The 21,703-nt window shown below is 44.6% G+C and overlaps 1 protein-coding gene and 1 pseudogene across 1 annotated transcript; both read right to left on the reverse strand.

Annotated features, from left to right (window-relative positions):
* Positions 1 to 246: 246 nt before the first annotated feature.
* LOC133052882 (melanoma-associated antigen B5-like) lies at positions 247 to 15,741 on the reverse strand (annotated as a pseudogene).
* Positions 15,742 to 19,419: 3,678 nt separating this feature from the next.
* Positions 19,420 to 21,422, reverse strand: LOC133052883 (melanoma-associated antigen B4-like). The gene is made up of 2 exons (XM_061137702.1): positions 21,048 to 21,422; positions 19,420 to 20,511 (listed from the first exon to the last, which is right to left on the reverse strand). The coding sequence occupies exons 1-2, from the start codon at positions 21,420 to 21,422 to the stop codon at positions 19,420 to 19,422; spliced, it is 1,467 nt and encodes a 488-aa protein (XP_060993685.1).
* Between the last annotated feature and the right edge of the window lie 281 nt (positions 21,423 to 21,703).

The following is a 21,703-nucleotide window of genomic DNA, read 5'->3' on the forward strand; positions in this document are numbered from 1 at the left end:
TGGAGGAAAAACCCTGAGAGACAGACAAGGGGGAGGAGGGGTCGCCTCTTCGGGGGCTACAGCACTAGCCTGGGCCTCCTGGGAAGTGAGCGTCTCCCTGGACCTGTGGCATTTCACACGGGCATGGTACTTGTTCTTGTGCCTCCGAGGCATGGTGACACAGGTTATGGATCACAGGTGTGTGCAGGCAGGGTGGCAGGCAAGGAGGGCACCTAAAGGAGGGGCAAGCAGATGTTGTGAGCAACTTCAGTGAGGAGAGTCCTCCCCGGCTTTATGCAAAGCCGCCTCTGAGGGGTCCTTGAGGCCAGTCCTCTTGGACCGACAAGTCTCGTGTTCTCCTGTTGAGCCTGTCCCTTGAGACTGCTGAGTAGGAAGTGACAGTGATTGCTGGGGCGCAGCCAGACAGCCCTGCCTGGGCGTTAGAGGGAGGCCTGTTGGGGCTGGCAGGGGGGCAGTTCCTCTCAGTTCACATTCAGAGTCATGGTAAAAACTGGGGCAGTCATGGATCCTCTCAGCCTTTAGAACTGCTGAGGTGCTGACCGGTTGCTCTCCCACCAAGTCATGCTGGATAAAGGGTTAGGTGTGGCCGCCAATCATGGGTGTGGAGACCCTCAGTCCCCCCACAGGTCCCTCCTTCAATCCATAGAATCCCGGACTTCCTTCTACTGAACAGAGCCAGGGTCCACCAACCCTGCACCCAGATCCACCACCCCTGGACCCAGGTTATGTCCTGAGAACCCACATACGAAGCCAATGGACATTGCACCTAAGAGCCAGGCCCGAGCCTCCAGGCGGAGAGCAGGTGCAGGGTGTCCGGGGAGCTGTGAAGTCCCCTCTTTTCGGATGGAAAGGGTGTTGGGACTGCCAGGGCGTATCTTTGTAACTATGCAGTGCACTTGTAACTCATGTCACCTCCGACTTGGACACCTGATGAGACCTTGGACTCCTCCCTCTGGTCACAGTTACAGCAGCTCTCAAAGACAGCAGCCCTCTCAAAGATGGCATGAGCCCCAGCCTGGTTAGCTGGCCGTCACTTCCTACCATGCGCATCTGGACTCCAGGAGGACAGCAGGGGCGGGGCCTGGGTGGGCGGGCTTCCGGGGGAATTTCCGGCAAGATGGAGATGTGGTCCTTTCCTGTCCTCATAGGGGGTCCTGCGACGTCCCTGCTGAGCTCAGTCAGCTGGCCTTACTCCTTGCCTCGCACTTCTCTCAGTAAACCAAGCAGGAAGAATCTGGGAGCCCGAGCCTGACAGCCTTCCTGGAGCTGCTGAGACGGACATTGAGGGCACTCTGGGGCCACTTCCTGTGTGCTGAGTGATGCTCTCTGTCCTCTATCCCTGTCTTTCCCTGACCGTAATGCTGCATTACGTCCCGTCTGCTGACCTGAGGACAAGGCATCACCTGGAAGATGTCAAATCCCCAGACTCCTGGTGAGAAGTGCACCGGCATCTCATCTAGACCGTTCTGCCTAAGGCTTCCTGGAAATGGCTGCTGCAGGTAAGGTAAGCGAGAGGGAAGGGTAGGAGAATGCTTCCTGTGGTGTGGAACTCCTCACATGTAACTCAGGATCTTCATATCGACTGCAGGCGGAGCCTGGAAATCCTTCCCTTTCTGGTATATTCCACCCCAGTCCCCAACCATGCCCCACACAATCCCAGCAGAGAAAGTGAAGGGGCTCCTTAGCCTGGCAGTTTTCACTGTGGGCTCTTCGTCGACTGCAGGGGCATTGCTCGAAAGTTCTGAGATGAATTTCTGTCCTTTTGTACAATTTCTGTGATACAAGATTTTCTCTTCTAGTCCATGTGTGACAGTCTCTTAAGCTGATCATTTAAAAGTGCCAGTTGTCAACCACTAACAAAGTTTGTGCTGGTTATTTCATGACCTCTGGGCCATACTGCCATGTCCACCCCAAACTTTGGTGCCCCATGATCCTGGCATGGGGCTCTGGGATGCTGCCTCAGGTTCCTTCAGTGAAGCAGTAGAGATTCATGGTCCCACGGCCCAGTGGAAGAATCATCTGCTCCAGTTCAAAGCCTTTTCCCGCTGATCCTGTTGTCTGTTTCCTTTGTGGCCTGCACACCTGTGTCAGCCTCAAAGTACTCCCCGACCTGGGCACTCATAGGGTCCAGTTCAATGGAGACTTATTGTTCCTCAGGGATTATTTAGTTTTGTGTTCTTGCTTTTGTTAGTAGTTGTCTTTATTCCTTGTATAAGTTTTCCATGGTTTGTTCTGGGTACAGGATACAGCCGCCCTCGTTTGATTGTGCTCTCAGCAACTCTGAATGTGGAATTAAATCTGTAAAGGGTTTAAGGAAAATCGGTAGTCTTACAATATGTCCTCATGAATACACATAGCATACTATTCTGTTTGAGACTTCTTTTTCCTGAGGCGCTCAGGAAATTCTTCTTGTTGCCTTAGTGTAGACTGCATACCTTTTTCTAAGGTTTCTTTGTATCTACATTTTTTATATTGCTGCTTTTTTTAATGGTGTGTTTTCTATTACATGGTCTGAGTATTATTGTTTCTTCTAGACCAGTCTCTTGATTTTGTTGTGTTGATCTTTTTTATGCCAGATTTCTGAAGTTCGTTATATGCGTCAATATCTTCTGTGCCTGTTTCCTAAGAATTTTAATTCGAGGATCAAATTCGTACCATGATATTTTGCTTTTCATTATTGCTGACTTTTATTCATTTTGCATTGGTGCCTATAACTCTGTACTGGCTATGTGTTCTTATCCATATTTTTTTCTAGTTTTTACATTAGTCGACTTTTAAAAAGTTGTTTTAATTGACAGATAGTTGCTTTATAATGTGCTGTTTCTGCTATACACCAGGATGAATCAGCTCTAAGTATACATATTCCTCCTGGCTGATGAGACGTCCTCCCACACCCTCATCTCACCCCTCTGGGCTGTCACACAGCACCAGGCTGAGCTCCCTGTATTATATAGCAATTTCCTGCCAGCTATCTTTTGTACACATGGTACTCTATATTTGTCAGTGTCACTCTCTCAATTCGTCCTACCCACTCCTTCCCTTGTTGTGTCCACATGTCCATTCTCTACATCTGTGTCACTATTCCTGCCTTTCAATAGGTTCTTAAGAACCATTTTCTACTTTCCATGTATATGTGTTAATGTACATTATTTTTCTCTTTCTAACTTACTTTGCTGTGTATAACAGGCTCTAGGTGCATCCACCTCACTACAAGTGACTTACATGCGTTCCTTTTTATGGCTAATATTCCATTGTATGTGGCTACCACAACTTCTTTATCCAGTCATCTGTCAGCTGAAGTCTACTTTGCTTCCATGTCCTGTCTATTGTAAGTAGTGCTGCAATGAACACTGGATACAGGCGTCTTTTCAATTTTTCTTTTCTCAGTGTTTATGCCCAGTGTTTCTATTGCTGGGTCATATGGTAGTTTTAATCCAGTTTTTAAAGGAATCTCCCTAGTGTTCTCCATAGTGGCTATATCAATTTCCACTCCCACCTTTTTGGAACCAGTCTGTTGTTCCATGTCCAGTTCTAACTGTTGCTTCCTGACCTGCATACAGGTTTCTCAAGAGGCAGGTCAGGTGGTCTGGTATCCCCATCTCATTCAGAATTTTCCACAGTTTATTGTGATCCACACAGTTGAAAGCTTTGGCATAGTCAATAAAGTAGAAATAGATGCTATTCTGGAACTCTCTTCTTCTTTAGTGTTTGACAAATGTATGATCTTATCAACTCAGTCAACCCTGTGTCCTACAGAGGAGTTTGAATGCCCTATGTATCTCCCATGCTCCATCTGTTCATCCCTCAAAACCTCACTTGGAACCCCAGACAACTATTGATCGTTTTACTTTTTCAAAGATTGGCATTTTCCAGAATGTAAAATTGATGGAATCACAGTATGTAGGCTTTTTTTTTTTAAATTAGTTGGAGGCTAATTACTTCACAACATTTCAGTGGGTTTTGTCATACATTGACATGAATCAGCCATGGAGTTACATGTATTCCCCATCCCGATCCCCCCTCCCACCTCCCTCTCCACCCGATTCCTCTGGGTCTTCCCAGTACACCAGGCCCGAGCACTTGTCTCATGCATCCCACCTGGGCTGGTGATCTGTTTCACTATAGATAATATACATGCTGTTCTTTTGAAACATCCCACCCTCACCTTCTCCCACAGAGCTCAAAATCTCTTCTGTACTTCTGTGTTTCTTTTTCTGTTTTGCATATAGGGTTATCATTACCATCTTTCTAAATTCCATATATATGTGTTAGTATGCTGTAATGTTCTTTATCTTTCTGGCTTACTTCACTCTGTATAATGGGCTCCAGTTTCATCCATCTCATTAGAACTGATTAAAATGAATTCTTTTTAATGGCTGAGTAATATTCCATGGTGTATATGTACCACAGCTTCCTTATCCATTCGTTTGCAAATGGGCATCTAGGTTGCTTCCATGTCCTGGCTATAATAAACAGTGCTGCGATGAACATTGGGGTGCACATGTCTCTTTCAGATCTGGTTTCCTCAGTGTGTATGCCCAGAAGTGGGATTGCTGGGTCATATGGCAGTTCTATTTCCAGTTTTTTAAGAAATCTCCACACTGTTTTCCATAGTGGCTGTACTAGTTTGCATTCCCACCAACAGTGTAAGAGGGTTCCCTTTTCTCCACACCCTCTCCAGCATTTATTGCTTGTAGACTTTTGGATAGCAGCCATCCTGACTGCTGTGTAATGGTACCTCATTGTGGTTTTGATTTGCATTTCTCTAATAATGAAAAGATGTTGAGCATCTTTTCATGTGTTTGTTAGCCATCTGTATGTCTTCTTTGGAGAAATATCTGTTTAGTTCTTTGGCCCATTTTTTGATTGGGTCATTTATTTTTCTGGAATTGAGCTGCAGGAGTTGCTTGTATATTTTTGAGATTAATCCTTTGTCTGTTTCTTCATTTGCTATTATTTTCTCCCAATCTGAGGGCTGTCTTTTCACCTTACTTATAGTTTCCTTTGTTGTGCAAAAGCTTTTAAGTTTCATTAGGTCCCATTTGTTTATTTTTGCTTTTATTTCCAATATTCTGGGAGGTGGGTCATAGAGGATCTTGCTGTGATTTATGTCGGAGAGTGTTTTGCCTAAGTTCTCCTCTAGGAGTTCTATAGTTTCTTGTCTTACATTTAGATCTTTAATCCATTTTGAGTTTATTTTTGTGTATGGTGTTAGAAAGTGTTCTAGTTTCATTCTTTTACAAATGGTTGACCAGTTTTCCCAGCACCACTTGTTAAAGAGGTTGTCTTTTTTCCATTGTATATCCTTGCCTCCTTTGTTGAAGATAAGGTGTCCATAGGTTCGTGGATTTATCTCTGGGCTTTCTATTATATTCCATTGATCTATATTTCTGTCTTTGTGCCAGTACCATATTGTCTTGATGACTGTGGCTTTGTAGTAGAGTCTGAAGTCAGGCAGGTTGATTCCTCCAGTTCCATTCTTCTTTCTCAAGATTACTTTGGCTATTCGAGGTTTTTTGTATTTACCTACAAATTGTGAAATTATTTGTTCTAGGTCTGTGAAAAATACTGTTGGTAGCTTGATAGGGCTTGCATTGAATCTATAGGTTGCTTTGGGTAGAATAGCCATTTTGACAATATTGATTCTTCCAATCCATGAACACGGTATGTTTCTCTATCTGTTTGTGTCCTCTTTGATTTTTTTCATCAGTGTTTTATAGTTTTCTATGTATAGGTCTTTTGTTTCTTTAGGTAGATATACTCCTAAGTATTTTATTATCTTTGTTGCAATGGTGAATGGTATTGTTTCCTTAATTTCTCTTTCTGTTTTTTCATTGTTAGTATATAGGAATGCAAGGGATTTCTGTGTGTTAATTTTATATCCTGCAACTTTACTATATTCATTGATTAGCTCTAGTAATTTTCTGGAAGAGTCTTTAGGGTTTTCTATGTAGAGGATCATGTCGTCTGCAAACATCGAGAGTTTCACTTCTTTTCCTATCTGGATTCCTTTTACTTCTTTTTCTGCTCTGATTGCTGTGGCCAAAACTTCCAAAACTATGTTGAATAGTAGAGGTGAGAGTGGGTACCCTTGTCTTGTTCCTGATTTCAGGGGGAATGCTTTCAATTTTTCACCATTGAGGGTGATGCTTGCTGTGGGTTTGTCATATATATCTTTTATTATGTTGAGGTATGTTCCTTCTATGCCTGCTTTCTGGAGAGTTTTAATCATAAATGAGTGTTGAGTTTTGTCAAAGGCTTTCTCTGCATCTATTGAGATAATCATATGGTTTTTATCTTTCAATTTGTTAATGTGGTGTATTACATTGATTGATTTGCAGATATTAAAGAATCCTTGCATTCCTGGGATAAAGCCCACTTGGTCATGGTGTATGATTTTTTTAATATGTTGTTGGATTCTGTTTGCTAGAATTTTGTTAAGGATTTTTGCATCTATGTTCATCAGTGATATTGGCCTGTAGTTTTCTTTTTTTGTGGCATCTTTGTCTGGTTTTGGAATTCGGGTGATGGTGGCCTCATAGAATGAGTTTGGAAGTTTACCTTCATCTGCAATTTTCTGGAAGAGTTTGAGTAAGATAGGTGTTAGCTCTTCTCTAAATTTTTGGTAGAATTCAGCTGTGAAGCCGTCTGGTCCTGGGCTTTTGTTTGCGGGAAGATTTCTGATTACAGTTTCAATTTCCTTGCTTGTGATGGGTCTGTTAAGATCTTCTATTTCTTCCTGGTTCAGTTTTGGAAAGTTATAATTTTCTAAGAATTTGTCCATTTCATCCAAGTTGTCCATTTTATTGGCATAGAGCTGCTGGTAGTAGTCTCTTATGATCCTTTGTATTTCAGTGTTGTCTGTTGTGATCTCTCCATTTTCATTTCTAATTTTGTTAATTTGGTTCCTCTCTCTTTGTTTCTTAATGACTCTTGCTAATGTGTTGGGGTCCTTTAATGGACCAGAACCTTGTGGTATGGAGTTGACGATAAGAAAGTGAAAGAGAGAAAGAGGCTGATATCCCTTGGTTTACGCAGAGGACCAATAAAGTCCTTGACACAGGACTTGCATTGCTCACGAAGGCACCAGGCGCCCTCTCGAGGGAGTCTTAGAAGCCTGGGCAGAAAAGTGAGCACGACGGGTCTCCACGCTCCAGAGAGTCAGCCAGAAAAAGAGAGAGAGAGAGAGAGAGACAAAAAAGACCCGGGGACCTAAGCTCTGATGGAGCAAAGGTGCTTTAATGATTTTCCTATGAGTATATATAGGCTATGGTACAAGAAACTTCTTTCAGGAACGATAAAGATCAGAAAACCAAACGTACAGCAACCGTTACCAAGGGAACAAGGGGTAATATTAGTCACAAGGTCATGACAAAATCCGTATCTCAAGAAAGGGGAACGAGACTAAGCAGTTTTGTCCTAAAGAGAATGTTTACTAAAGGAGACCCAAGCCTGCCTCACACAATGACCTCAGTCCCTGGGAGCAGCATGCTGTTGTGCTTGAAGAGGGACAAAGGACTCATGAGAGACAGCATGTAGGAATCCTCCTGTCAAACATTCCCTGACACTAATGGTTTGTCAATTTTGTTTATTTTTTCAAAAAACCAGTTTTAGCTTTGTTGATTTTTGCTATGGTCTCTTTAGTTTCTTTTGCATTTATTTCTGCCATAGTTTTTAAGATTTCTTTCCTTCTGCTAACCCTGGGGTTCTTCATTTCTTCCTTCTCTAATTGCTTTAGGTGTAGAGTTAGGTTATTTATTTGGCTTTTTTCTTGTTTCTTGATGTAAGCCTGTAATGCTATGAACTTTCCCCTTAGCACTGCTTTTACAATGTCCCATAGGTTTTGGGTTGTTGTGTTTTCATTTTCATTCATTTCTATACATATTTTGATTTCTTTTTTGATTTCTTCTATAATTTGTTGGTTATTCAGAAGCGTGTTATTTAGCCTCCATATGTTTGAATTTTTAACAATTTTTTTTCCTGTAATTGAGATCTAATCTTACTGCACTGTGGTCAGAAAAGATGACTGGAATGATTTCTATTTTTTTGAATTTTCCAAGTCTAGATTTATGGCCCAGGATGTGATCTGTTCTGGAGAAGGTTCCGTGTGCACTTGAGAAAATGTTCTGGGGTGAAATGTCCTATAGATATCAATTAGGTCTAGCTGGTCCATTGTGTTATTTAAGGTTTCTGTTTCCTTGTTAATTTTCTGTTTAGTTGATCTATCCATAGTTGTGAGTGGGGTATTAAAGTCACTGTTATTGTGTTACTATTAATTTCCTCTTTCATACTCGTTAGCGTTTGCCATACATATTGCAGTGCTCCTATGTTGGGTGCATATATATTTATAATTGTTATATCTTCTTCTTGGATTGATCCTTTGATCATTATGTAGTGTCCTTCTTTGTCTCTTTTCACATCCTTTATTTGAAAGTCTATTTTATCTGATATGAGTATTGCGACTCCTGCTTTCTTTTGGTCTCCGTTTGCGTGAAATATTTTTTTCCAGCCCTTCACTTTTAGTCTGTATGTGTCTTTTGCTTTGAGGTGGGTCTCTTGTAGACAGCATATGTAGGGGTCTTGTTTTTGTATCCATTCAGCCAATCTTTGTCTTTTGGTTGGGGCATTCAACCCATTTACATTTAAGGTAATTATTGATAGGTGTGGTCCCGTTGCCATTTACTTTGTTGTTTTGGGTTCACGTTTATACAACCTTTCTGCATTTCCTGTCTCGAGAAGATCCTTTAGCAATTGTTGAAGAGCTGGTTTGGTGGTGCTGAATTCTCTCAGCTTTTGCTTGTCTGTAAAGCTTTTGAATTCTCCTTCATATCTGAATGAGATCCTTGCTGGATACAGTAATCTAGGTTGTAGGTTATTCTCCGTCATTACTTTGAGTATGTCCTGCCATTCCCTTATGGCCTGGAGGGTTTCTATTGATAGATCAGCTGTTATCCTTATGGGAATCCCTTTGTGTGTTATATGTTGTTTCTCCCTTGCTGCTTTTAATATTTGTTCTTTGTATTTGATCATTGTTAATTTGATTAATATGTGTCTTGGGGTGTTTTGCCTTGGGTTTATCCTGTTTGGGACTCTCTGGGTTTCTTGGACTTGGATGGCTATTTCTTTCCCCATTTTAGGGAAGTTTTCAGCTATTATCTCCTCGAGTATTTTCTCATGGCCTTTCTTTTTATCATCTTCTTCTGGGACTCCTATGATTCGAATGTTGGGGCATTTCACATTGTCCCAGAGGTCCCTGAGGTTGTCCTCATTTCTTTTCATTCTTTTTTCTTTTTTCCTCTCTGCTTCATTTATTTCTACCATTTTATCTTCTACCTCACTTATCCTATCTTCTGCCTCCGTTATTCTACTCTTGGTTCCCTCCAGAGTGTTTTTGATCTCATTCATTGTGTTATTCATTTTTAATTGACTCTTTTTTATTTCTTCTAGGTCTTTATTAAACATTTCTTGCATCTTTTCAATCTTTGTCTCCAGGCTATTTATCTGTAACTCCATTTTTTTTTTCAAGATTTTGGATCATTTTTATTATAATTATTTTATTTCTTTTTCAGGTAGATTCCCTATCTCCTCCTCTTTTGTTTGGCTTGGTGGGCATTTTTCATGTTCCTTTACCTGCTGGGTATTTCTCTGCCTTTTCATCTTGTTTAGATTGCTGTGTCTGGAGTGGGCTTTCTGTATTCTGGAGGTCTGTGGTTCCTTTTTATTGTGGGGGTTTTACCCAGTGGGTGGGGTTAGACGATTGGCTTGTCAAGGTTTCCTGGTTAGGGAAGCTTGCGTCGGTGTTCTGGTGCGTGGAAGTTGATTTCTTCTCTCTGGAGAGCAATGGAGTACCCAGTAATGAGTTTTGAGATGGGTCTATGTGTTAGGTGTGACCTTGGGCAGCCTGTATGTTGACACTCAGGGCTATGTTCCTGTGTTGCTGGAGAATTTGCGTGGTATGTCTTGCTGTGGAACTTATTGGCTCTTGGGTGGTGGTTGGTTTCAGTGTAGGTATGGAGGCTTTTGGACGGTCTCTTATTACTTAAAGTTCCATGTAGTCAGGAGTTTTCTGGTGTTCTTAGGTTTTGGGCTTAAGTCTCCTGCCTCTGGATTTCAGTTTTATTCTTCCAGTAGCCTTAAGACTTCTCCATCCATACAGCACCAATCATAAAACTTCTAGGTTAATGGTGAAAGGATTCTCCACAGTGAGGGACACCCAGAGAGGTTCACAGAGTTATATGAAGAAGAGGAGAGGGAGGAGGGAGATAGAGATGAGCAGGAGGAGAAAAAGGGGGACTCAAGAGGAGAGAGACAGATCTACGCAGTTGTCTGTTCCCAGAGTGTTCTCCGTAGCCCAGACACCCACAAAGATTCACAGAATTGGATTGGGAAGAGAAGGGGAAAGGAGGAAATAGAGGTGTTCTGAGGTAGAAAATGGAGAGTCAAGATTGGGAGAGAATAATCAACACACTCCTGAATAAAAATGGAAACTGAATATTGGATTCTTAAATGTCCACAATTTATATCATATACTGAAAAACAAAGATTAAAAATCTAGAGTAGAGGTTAGACTCTTAAAAATACTATATTAAAAACAAAAACCAAAACACACAAAAAAATTTTAGAAATATATATGAAGTTCGGTTTAAAAATAGGGCTTCTCTTCTCTTTTTTTTTGGTAAGGTTATAGTGTAATGAAAATGAAAATTAAGGAGTAGTAGAGGAGTAATAGAGGACTTTAAAAGGAAATAAGAGAAAAAGAAAAATAGAAAATAGAAGAGAAAAAGGGAAAAAAAGAAGAGAAAAAAACAAGAAAAAAAATTTTCTAATTAAAAAAATCGTACAAATCTATGAAAATGAAAGTTAAGGAGTAATGGGGGAGTAATAGGGAATTTTAAAAGAAAATAAAAGAGAAAAAAGAAAAAAGAAAAAAATTTTTTTTTCTTACTTAAAAAAAAAAAAGTAAAAGTCTATCTAGGAAATTCTCTGGAGCTGCTGCGGTCAGTGTGGGTTCGGTTCAGTTTCAGGTAGCTCCTCGTTCCAGCTTACACTTCTCGATATCTACAGGCCCTTTCCAGTGTAGTCGGTGTTACCTACAGGGATTTTGATCTGTTGCACCGGTCCCTTCTGAAGCGGTTCCCTTTGTTTATTTGGCTTCTGTTGGCCGGTCTCTGCAGTGCCTAATTTCCGCCCTGACACAGGCGGGCGGAGGTGGACTCTTATTCAGGTAGCTAATTCTGTCGCGCTGCGGGGAGGGGCTGGCGCTGCGGGGAGGGGCTGGCACTGCGGGGGACGGGCTGGCACTGCTTTCCCCGTCTACTGCTCAGGCTCCCAGCTGCTCTATATGGAGCGAGCCCTGCGCTGCACGCGGTTCCAGCCCTCGGGTGCTCCACAAAAGCGCGGAAGAAAAACCTGCGCCTGCTTTTGGTGCCTTCCCCTTCAGAGCGGCTCAGGTAGCCAGGAGCTTGACAGGCGCACTCTCCCCAGGTGCGGCGCGCCTTCTCCCCTGCACGATCCCAGCCTCAGTTTCTGCCCGCGCCGGTCGGGTGCCTGCGCCTTCTGCCCTCCGCGTCCCCAGCCCCAGTCCCCACCTGCGCCGGTCGGGTGCCTGCGCCGTGTCTCGCTGTGACCCTCCCGGCAAATGTCGACCATCCAAAATCTCAGGAGGTCTTTGATTAGAAACTGCAGGCCTGTTTGCAGTGCGATAGGGGATGCGGTCCTTGGGGCCGAGCCTGCCCCTTTCCCCTCCCCCCTGCCTCCGGCCTCTGGCGGGGCTGGGCCGGTCCGTAGCCTGCGAGCTCTTCTCTGGACTTGCTTGGTCCCTTTGTTCTGCGAACGGCGGCAGTGTGTTCCGGCCAGTTAATTTTCTCTTTCTCTTTTGCTATCCCACAGTTTAAGTTGGTAATTCACAAAAGCTCCCTCCGATTGTCCTCAGGGCACTCAGGCCCGGACCTTACCCTAAGCAATGCTGCCAACTCCTCTCCGTTCTGCCCCCACTTGGTGGTGGCGGATGTGGGTGTCTGGGGTACTTTTCTGCTGGGAGTTGATTTTAGGAACGTAATCTGTGGGTTTTATTTATTGTTCTCCTCCCAGTCAGGTTGCCCTCCGAGATTCAAACACTTCCCCCAGGCCCGCCAGTGCGAGGGTTTCCCGGTGTTTGGAAACTTCCTCTATTAAGACTCCCTTCCCAGGACGGATCTCCGTCCTTGGCTCTTTTCTCTCTTTTTATCTTTTATATTTTGTCCTACCTCCTTTCGAAGACAATGGGTTGCTTTTCTGGGTGCGTGATGACCTCAGCTAGCAATCAGAAGTTGTTTTGTAAAGTTTGCTCTGCGTTCAGTTATTCTTTTGATGAATTTGTAAGAGAGAAAGTGGTCTCCCTGTCCTATTCCTCTGCCATCTTGGCTCCTCTCCCTATGTAGGCTTTTTATACTGGCTCCTTCTGTTAATCTTTATACATTGGATTTTCTCTATATCTTTTTATGGTTTGAAATGTTTTCTTCCAGGACTGAATAGCATTCCATGTAGCTTACCATAGTTTGTTTACTCACTCATCTACTGAAGGTCATCTTTGGTGATTTCGGTTCTTGGAAGCTATGACTTATTCTGCTATTAAAATTTGGGTGAATGTTTTTGGATGGGCTTAAGCCTTTGGCTCTTTTCAGCAAATACCTTAACTTTCATTTGCTAGATCATATGATAAAACTATATAACTTAAAAGAAATTGCCAGACAGTTTTCAAAGTATCTGTATCACTGCATTCCCTTTAGCAATAAATTCTTGATCAGGTAGTTTGCCTATTTCCTCTTCATTTATTTGGACTTCTGTGTTTCTGGTTTGTTCTTTCATTTGTGTAGTATTTCTGTGTCTTTTTCATTATTATTATTATTATTTTAATTATCATGTTTGAGGTCTCCTCTTCCCAGGCTTCAAGGTTGAATTCTTTCTTCCTTTTTGTTTCTGCTCTCTAAGGTTTGTCTAGTGGTTTGTGTAAGCTTCTTATAGGGTGAGATTTGTGCTGAGTTTTTGTTTGTTAGTTTTTTCCTCTGATGGGCAAGGCAGAGTAAGGTGGTCATCCTGTCTGCTGATGATTGTGTTTGTATTTTTGTTTTCTTTGCTGTTTAGATGAGGCGTTCTGCACAAGGTGCTATGTGGTTTGGTGATGGCAGGTCTTGTATTACACTGGTTTCCTTTGTGTGAGTTCTCACTATTTGTTATCCCTAGGGTTAGTTCTCTGGTAGTCTAGGATCTTGGGGCCAGTGACCCACTCTAAAGGCTCAGGGCTTGATCTTGAGTTATGTGTGGGTCTATATATTCTTTTCTGCTGGTCATGTACTCCTGTCCACTCTCAGCTGTCATTCTGCATGCACTTCTGTGTCTGAAGGTGTATTCCTGATGTGTCCGTGGATAGAAATGTATTCCATGTTCATCAACTCCTCTTGCCATCTTGTTCCTCCTGGGGAAGATGCGTGAGAGTCCCTTGGACCGCAAGGAGATCTAACCAGCCAATTCTAAAGGATATCAGTCCTGAACATTCATTGGAAGGAATGATGCTGCAGCTGAAACTCCAATACTTTGGTGACCTGATGTGAAGAACTGACTCCTTGGAAAAGATCCCGATGCTGGGAAAGATTGGCAGGAAGAGGAGGGGATGAAGGAGCATGAAATTGTTGGACAGCATCACCTACTCAATGGATATGACTTTGCCTACTTCTTAGGTCCCATTTCTATGACACTTCTGTGCACATGAATTGCTATTTTTCTCTTTTTCTCCTGTTACCCTGTCTTGTGTCAACTTTATTAGCAGTCTAACCACAAGAACTCAAAAGGGGTTAAAGGAAGAATTTCCTCCTTCCCTGCACATCTGAAGGGAGTTCACCCTTACATCTCAGAAACTCCCTGGAGACGATATGTGTAGAATAGCAGTCTGTGCACTGGTATCTCCTGCATTGAGATTAGAGCAGAGACACCTTAGATTTCTGTCTGTTAGGGGCCAAATTGTGTCCCTTCCAAAAATGCATATTGAAGGCATAACTCAGAGTACTTCAGAATGCAACTGTAGTTAGAGATAAGGTCTTTAAAGAGATGGTTGAGTTAAAATGAAGTCATTAGGGTGGGCCATAACCCAGTGTGACACAAGAAGAGATTGGGACACAAAAGGAGGCACCAGGGATATATGCACTCAAAAGGAATGCCAAGTGAAGAGGGCAGCCATATGGCTGCCAAGGGGAGAGGCCTCAGGGTAAGCCAGCCCTCATCTTGGACTTGCAGCCTCTAGAACTCTGAGAATTTCAGTTGTTTCAGCCACCCATTCTGTGGGGTTTTGTTGTGGAAAGCCTAACAAATCAGGATGTTACCCCAGGTAGAGATTTCTTCCTGGATAGTCTTTTTACTTTCCTGTCATTCATAAGGTCTATCTCAACATCTTCCTTATGTAATGCAGCACCTGTTTCTAAAGTTGTATGGGCATAGGCTAGGTCTTGATCTTAGCCTCACCAGAACTAGCATAGAGCCTTTCAAAGAGCACATGCTCAAGAAATAAATGAAGACAGTAAGAGGTCTAACTTCTTAAGGTTTAATACTTCCTGCATTTTTTCATAAGCATATCAAGGTATAAATTATTTAATTTTACAAAACAAAAGACAAAAAAGATGGAGAAAAATCAAGGTTGATCATGTTTTGGAATTTTTTTCATTTTAGTTTTTCATTCCTTTCTCCCAGCAGTTTTACCAGGAGATTGCTTCCCATTTCAACAAAAGTCCCTATTTTGATGTCAAATGTTCTTATCTGGTTGATTTTTTAAAAGTCTTGATTTTCAGTAGAAGTGGGAGAATTTGATGGACGTGGCCATGGAACGTGCCTGGAAGTGACAGTCATACCAGGCCTGGCTGTGGCTCGAGCTCTCTCCTCCTCATCTCGCAAAGCTTCTTCATATTGTGATGAGAAGGCCCTGGGGACCGTATCATTGACTTTTGCCAAAAATTCCAAGACTTTCATTTTGCTGGTTTCAGCATGGGCTCTTGGGCCCCACAGGAACTCGTACGTGGAGGATCATTGCTGGCAACCTGGTGGTACTCCAGGTACTTCATCATCACTAAGTCTTTGGTGATGATCTTCCTGGGCTCTCCATAGATGAAGTGTTTTCTCCCAGCATATACTCGCATCATATTCAAGAATCTCCAGATGTCTTCCTCAGCGGCACAGTTGCCCTTCATGAAGATCACACCCAGAACTGTCATCAAGAGACCGGTTTTAGGTAAGCCCCTACCATCCCACACCCTGCCATTGTTGGGCAGGTTCAGGTTGCTTACAAGGTCATAGGAGTGGATGGTTGAGTCAACTTCCTTCAAGTAAACTGCAAAGAGAGCCTCAATGTGTTCAGAAGCTATTGAGAATCTCAGCAAATCTGTCATGGTATCTTGGGTGGATAATCTTCAGCATGTCTTCCTTCATAATGGGCTGCTTAATTTTTTACTTATACAGGAGGAACTGCTCCAAGAAACTTGTCATGGTGTTCAGAGTATCACTGTAGGTCTTCTCAGTAGAAGCTGAGACATGGGAGGAACATGAATCTTCCTCATCTTGACTGGTATCTTCCTCATCAGATACGTCAGAACTACTTGAAAAAGTGCTGGTAGTAGATGAGGCTTCCAAAGACCCCTGGGAAGTGCTATTTGACCCAGTAGCTAATGAGCTCTGTGAATTATCTTCTAAAAGAGAAGAGGTAGAGGGAAGCTGTTCCATTACTGCAGCGGGCTCAACTCCCTTGTGACTCTGGGGCTCATCTTGGGCCTGGTGGCATTTTTCACGGATGCAGAGCTTATGATTTGACCCCAAGGCATGATGACTGCCCTGGGGGATAGTGATTATAAGTGTGAGTAGGAGGGCAGGTGGCAAGCGCCCGCAGGATGACGAATATTGAGTGTGCAGCCGCAGCAGGGAAATACCACCTTGGTTATAAGGCAGGCTACATTTGTGGTTTTCTTGAGGGCACTGTTCTGAAAACCCCTAGGGTTCCTATTCTCCTAATGAGCCTGTCCTTTGATAAACATCTTGAAGGAAATTAGAGTGATCCCTAGGCTGTTTCCTGCCACCCCTGCCTCAGGTACGCTGGGCTGACAGAAGGGGCTGGTATTCTCCTACACAGAGGCATCTGTTATTTCACATTCAAGACCACCACCAAAATGGTGGCCAGTTATCTGACCCATTCCCTCTGCTGTTCTGTAGTTGGCATCACAAATCTCTGTGGGATTTCTGAGAAGTGAAGGAGTCCTCAGCTTATCACCCCATTCAGTAGTTATCACCGAAAAGTGAGTGCTCAGTGGGAAGTTGTGTCCTGGCCTCTGGAGTCCTCAGCACTCATTAAGAGTACTTCATTTGGTTCCCAATAGGGCCTGGTGTCCCCACCCCTTTCTTGGAATGGTATCTGCAACTTCATACTAAGTGTTTCACCTCCTTCACACCTGATATAAATAAATGTTGGTGAAACTTCAGCTTGATCGCTCTGCCCTGGTTCTTCAAGGGCTACAAGGAACAGGGCTGTATTCGTTATCACTTCTTTTTATTGGTAGAAGATCCCTCAGTCCTTGCTTTGACCTCTTTTGTGGCCTGAAATTCTACCTCCCTTCTCCTTAGGCCCACCCCTTATACTACTGTACTTTCTTATATTAGGGCAAGCATCTCCATGTGACCCCTAGGAGGAAGTAAGATTCTCCTCATCCCTCCATACCTGTCCTTGGTCTTCTGAGGTGCAGAGGATGAGATGAATCGTATGGTTTTGAGGTGTGTGGGTCCCTTTGACTTCAGGGTATTCAGTTGGTTTCTGGAAAATCTGGAAATAATCCCACTGCTGGCCCTAGGCTATACCCCTTGGGCCATGTCCCAAAACCCCTTGTGACATCATAGAAGGAAATGGGCATGTCATGTCAACAATCAGGAGGTATCCCAGGGATGCCAGGAAGGGCAGGGCAGGGTTTTGTGGGGTTTCCTGAGTTTTGAGGTCAGGGGGTTTCACAAGTCCAAAGCTTGACTCCTGGCAGGGTTTGGGTCTCCTTTGTTTGTTTACGTAAGGGAGCTCTCCTCACACTAAGGTCCTCAGTCCTATGGGGCCAGAGAGGGAAAGTCTGGAAATGCAACTCGAGGCTACTCCTACCTGTGCCCTTTCAGGGATGACATCAGGATTCAGGCTTCTTGGGGCCCACTCTGTTCAGCATTGGGGTAATGCCCTCACTCAGGTTCTTCACCTTGACTCCTGGGGGACTCTGGATTTCCTATTTCTTTAACCCTATGGTGAACCATGTAGAGCAAAGATCATGTCCTTGCAAGCCGTGAGAAGAAGTGAGGGAATGCTCAGCCTGGCAGCCTTGTCTTGGCCTTCTGAGAGCAGACACAGGCCAGTCTCTCTGTGACTTCAGTTATGATGTGTTTTTTGTCTCCTAAGCCTTCATTCATCTATCTTTATGTTGACTCCTGTCTCTTCTCTGAAAGACTTCTTGGGAAATTCTGCTATTTAACATGTGAAATACCTTTTGGACTAGTGATCAGAAAGAGGAAGCAACCCAAGGTTGGCCTCATCCTTGAGGAGTGGCACAGTATGGGCTCTAGAGGAATACAGTGCCGGGGTTCAGTCCAGCTACTGTCATTTATGAGCTTTGAATTTGAGCTTCTTTATTCCAGCTCCTTTTATCTGCCAGTTGTGCTTGAAAATGTCTATCGTGTAGGACCACAGACACGTGTGATATATGTAAATCACCTGGCACAGTATGAGACAAACTGGTACTTTCAATGAATGGCAGTACTTATGAAGATGATTTTTACCCCAAATGATAGCAAACGTCCATCACATAATTTTATTTCCAGTCTATATTAGAGAATATGCAACCTCAACCAATAATCAAATCCACATTGGCACTAATGCTCCCAAGCAAGTAAAAGTAAGCAGTTTTTCCCTATTGGAGCTTCTGTTTTAATATGGATGTGAAATTCTCTTATCCACATGGATGCAAATGCAAGTTCATTTGTCTCAAGGACCAGCAATTTCTCTCTCCGGTGCCTTTTATCCAAACCACCCCTATTTTAATAACCATTGCCACTAACAATTGAGCCCTCCCTGAAAGTTTGCCAAATTACACTCAACATAACCTAATTAAACTGCCCGTTGAACAGAGCAAGCTGTGATGCTCCCATCCCCGACAAAGAGAGACAGTCCAGTGACATCTTGGCATCTCACTTCAATGGGTATCAGCCTTATTTCTCAGAAACTCTCTGGACAGCTTTTGATGAAAACATGTAGTCTGAGGGTTCACTTGCACTGGCTCAAGTGCACAGGGCCCCTTCCATTCCCTATGGTTTCCTGATATCCCCAAATAATGGTGAATATATGGTTTAGATATATTCCAGGTTTACAGCCTCACCTCTGAGAACCATCATATGAGTGTCTGGCATCACTGCCACAGCTTCATCTAGCCCACCATGCATCTGGACTGAAAATTACCTCCCACCGAGAACTAGATGTTTCCCAAGAATCAATGCTGCCTTAATCAGGTAACTTAGACTTGCTTGCTTTCATCTGGAGCCTCCTCTTCCAAACCTCCCCCCGTTTAATTTGTGATTTGTTTATTCCTTAGACTTACCTCACCACATTCCTTATATGGTACCTGCTGCTAGACTCAAAATTCCATGGGCAGGGGCTTGGTCATTTTCTTACCAACCCAGTACTATAAGAAAGACTTCTAAATAAAAAAAAAAAAAAAAGAAAGAAAGCCTTCTAAACAGAAGATGATCAATTAAATTGGGAGAAAAAGAAAATGATGAGCAAAGACTCTATTTTATTATCATTTAAGTGTCATACAGTTTGAATAAGCTAAGCAAATCTTAGTCTAAGTTATTAACTTTTACTAGGAAAGAGGACAGAGAAGACAAACGAAGAATAAAACAGCATTTACCCTGAAAGCTTTGTGATCCGAAATCTTCATCTCTAGGATTCTTACACATTTCCAAGTAAAATTCTATTCCAACATTATGTTCCCTCGTTCTGGACCACCAAGAAAATACTGAAGTCTTTTCAACTTGTTTACAAATAACGAACTCCTAATCATAAACCTAACAGCAGTAAACATGACATCCATGACATTAATAAACCTAGATTCTGTAGTACAATAAACGTTATGAAGAGTAGTAACATTTAAAAATATAAAACACTTCTACCTACCTACCTAGATCATCTATTTTTGACTACATATAATTCATATGGACAAAAGGAAAACGTACACATTTTGTTAAAACTGCACCTAAACTCCCATACTACTTAGAACTGTGAACAACTTATGGGTTTTGTTCTCTCCACACATACTACCCTGCACTATTGAAGAGGTGGACTGTTCTCTTCAGACAGAAAGGGCACAAAGTGCCCTGCCCCCCTCCCTAGATGTGGGAGGAGCTGCAGGACTTGGCCCTGGAAGGGGCACTGGCCTTAGCCACAGCTGGAGGAATGGAAACGCCTCTCAGCCCTGCTCTCTCCACCTGATCTCTCAGAGCCTCGTGAAAGAGGTCTGGGAAGGAACTCGGGACCGTATCCTGGATCTTGGCCAGAACTTCCAACACCTTCATCTTACTGGTCTCAGCATAAGCTCTCGGGCCCCACAGGAACTCGTAGCTCGGAGGACCACTTTTGGGCACCCGGCGGTAGTTTAGGTACCCCTTCTCCACCAGATCTTTGGTGATGAGCTTTCTGGGCTCCCCAAAGATGGAGTGATTCCTCCCATCATAGATCCCCAACACATTGAGGAAATCCCAGACCTCCTCCTCGGTGGCACAGTTACCCTTCATAAAGATGATGCCCAGGAGCGCCATGAGGAGACCAGACTTGGGCATCCCCCGCTCACCACGTGAACCTTCCTCAGCCCCGAGACTGAACTTGTTGATGAGGGCGTAGATGTTCCTGCTGCAGTCGACTTCCTTCAGCTCCAGGCCAAACACCAGCTCCACGCGCTCAGAGGCTCTCCTCAGGATCTCAGGGAAGTGCTCCTTGTACTTGCTGCTGATGACCTTCATCAGGGCGTTCTGCGTGATGGGCTCCTTCTTGTTGTACTTCTCCAGCAGGAACTCCACCAGCATGCTGGCCTTCCTGTTCAGAGGATCTCTGCGAAAGCTCCGAACGACCAGGGCTGACTGGGCGGCATCTGCACTTTCCTCCTCTGGGCCCTGGGCACCTTCATCAGATCCTGCGCAGGAAGGCCCTGCATCAGGACAGCTAGGGGCCATGGCTCCCTGAAGCTCCTGGGGATCGCCAGAAACAGGGGAGCTCGGGGGAGAACCCTGAGGGGCAGAAGAGGGGGAGGAGGGGCGCTCCTCTCCTGGGGCTGCAGCAGCACTGGCCTGGGGCTCCTGAGCTTCCCCCTGGACCTGGTGGCGTTTCCCGTGGCCATGAGACTTGTTTTTGTGCTTCCGAGGCATGATGACAGAAGTCAGGGACCGCACGCAGCGTGCAGTTATAAAGGCAGGCAAGGAGGGCACCTTAAGGAAGGACAAAGAAATGCTGTGAGCACCTTCACCAGGGAGAGTCATCCCCGGCTTAAACCAAGTCTGCTTCTTAGGGGAGCCTTGAGTCCACTGCTCTAGGACCCACAAGTCTCCTGTTCCCTGGGGAGCCTGTGCCTTGAGACCCCTGAGGAGGAGGTGAGAGTGAGCCCTGGGGCGCAGCCAGACAGCCCTGCCTGGGCGTTAGAGGGGGTCCTGTGGGGGCTGGCAGGGGAGGCATGTCCTTTCAGTTCACATTCAGAGTTAGGATGAAAAACGGGTAACGACCCTCTAGCACCCGCCCCATTCCCTCTTCTGTTCTGAAGTTGATGCTGCCATCTTCCCTGTGACTCTGGAGAAGGAGAGGAGGGCGCACTCAGCCTCCCACCGAAGCGTCCCGGGACCCTCCCTTCTGCCACAAGCTCTAACCTCCCCACTCAGACCACAGCCTCCCTTCCCCTTGTGCCTGGAGGATGCGCTGACCACAGGAGTTGGTGCTGATTCGCCCATGTGTCGGAGAGGAAAGTCCTCACCCTGGCGGCTTCTGAGCCCTGACATCCTCCCTGTTCTGACCAGCCTCCAACCGCTCCGACCAAGGCCCCCTCCTCCCTCAGTGTCCCGCCTCCGAGATCGCAAAGAGGGTGCCCCGCAAACGTTAGAGTTGCCCGGATCCTACCCGGATGCTCCGAGGGCAAGTCGCAGGGGGTGGGGGTTTTGCATGGCCGCCGTTCTGGTGTGTGGAGACCCTCACAGTCCCTCCCGCAGGTCCCTCCTTTAGCTACAGGGCTCAGGGCTTTCCCTCTACTGTGCCAAATTGGGGTCCACAAGCCCCGGACCGAAGCCTTCCTCTCAGAGACCACCTGGGTGAAGCGGATGAACTTGGGGCTTAAGATGCAGGCCCGAATCATCCGTGTGAGAGCAGGGGTAGGGTGGCCGGGTGTTGTCCGGACCCCTCTTTTCAGAGAGAAAGGCTAGACGATGCCGGATGTGTGTCCCCACATTTGTAACTCACGTCACCTCACACTTGGACACCTGATGAGACCTGGGAGCCCTCCGTCTGGGCCCCCTAAACGGCAGTTGTCAAAGATGGCAGCAGCTGTCAAAGATGGCTTTGCAGCTCCAGCGTGTGTGCGTGTGTCGTCACTTCCGGTCATGTGCTTCTGTGTTCCAGGCGGACAGCAGAGGCGGG

This window comes from Dama dama, chromosome X (genome assembly GCF_033118175.1).
Source record: "Dama dama isolate Ldn47 chromosome X, ASM3311817v1, whole genome shotgun sequence".
Classification (NCBI taxonomy): Eukaryota; Metazoa; Chordata; class Mammalia; order Artiodactyla; family Cervidae; genus Dama; species Dama dama.

Bases quoted from the DNA above. Each gene is read 5' to 3' on its own strand.
- LOC133052883 (XM_061137702.1), bottom strand. From the start codon at position 21,422: ATGATTCGGGCCTGCATCTTAAGCCCCAAGTTCATCCGCTTCACCCAG. The intron at 20,512-21,047 runs GTGAGGACTTTC...TCCTTCCTTAAG, and splicing joins AGGGCTCAGAAGCCGCCAGG to GTGCCCTCCTTGCCTGCCTT.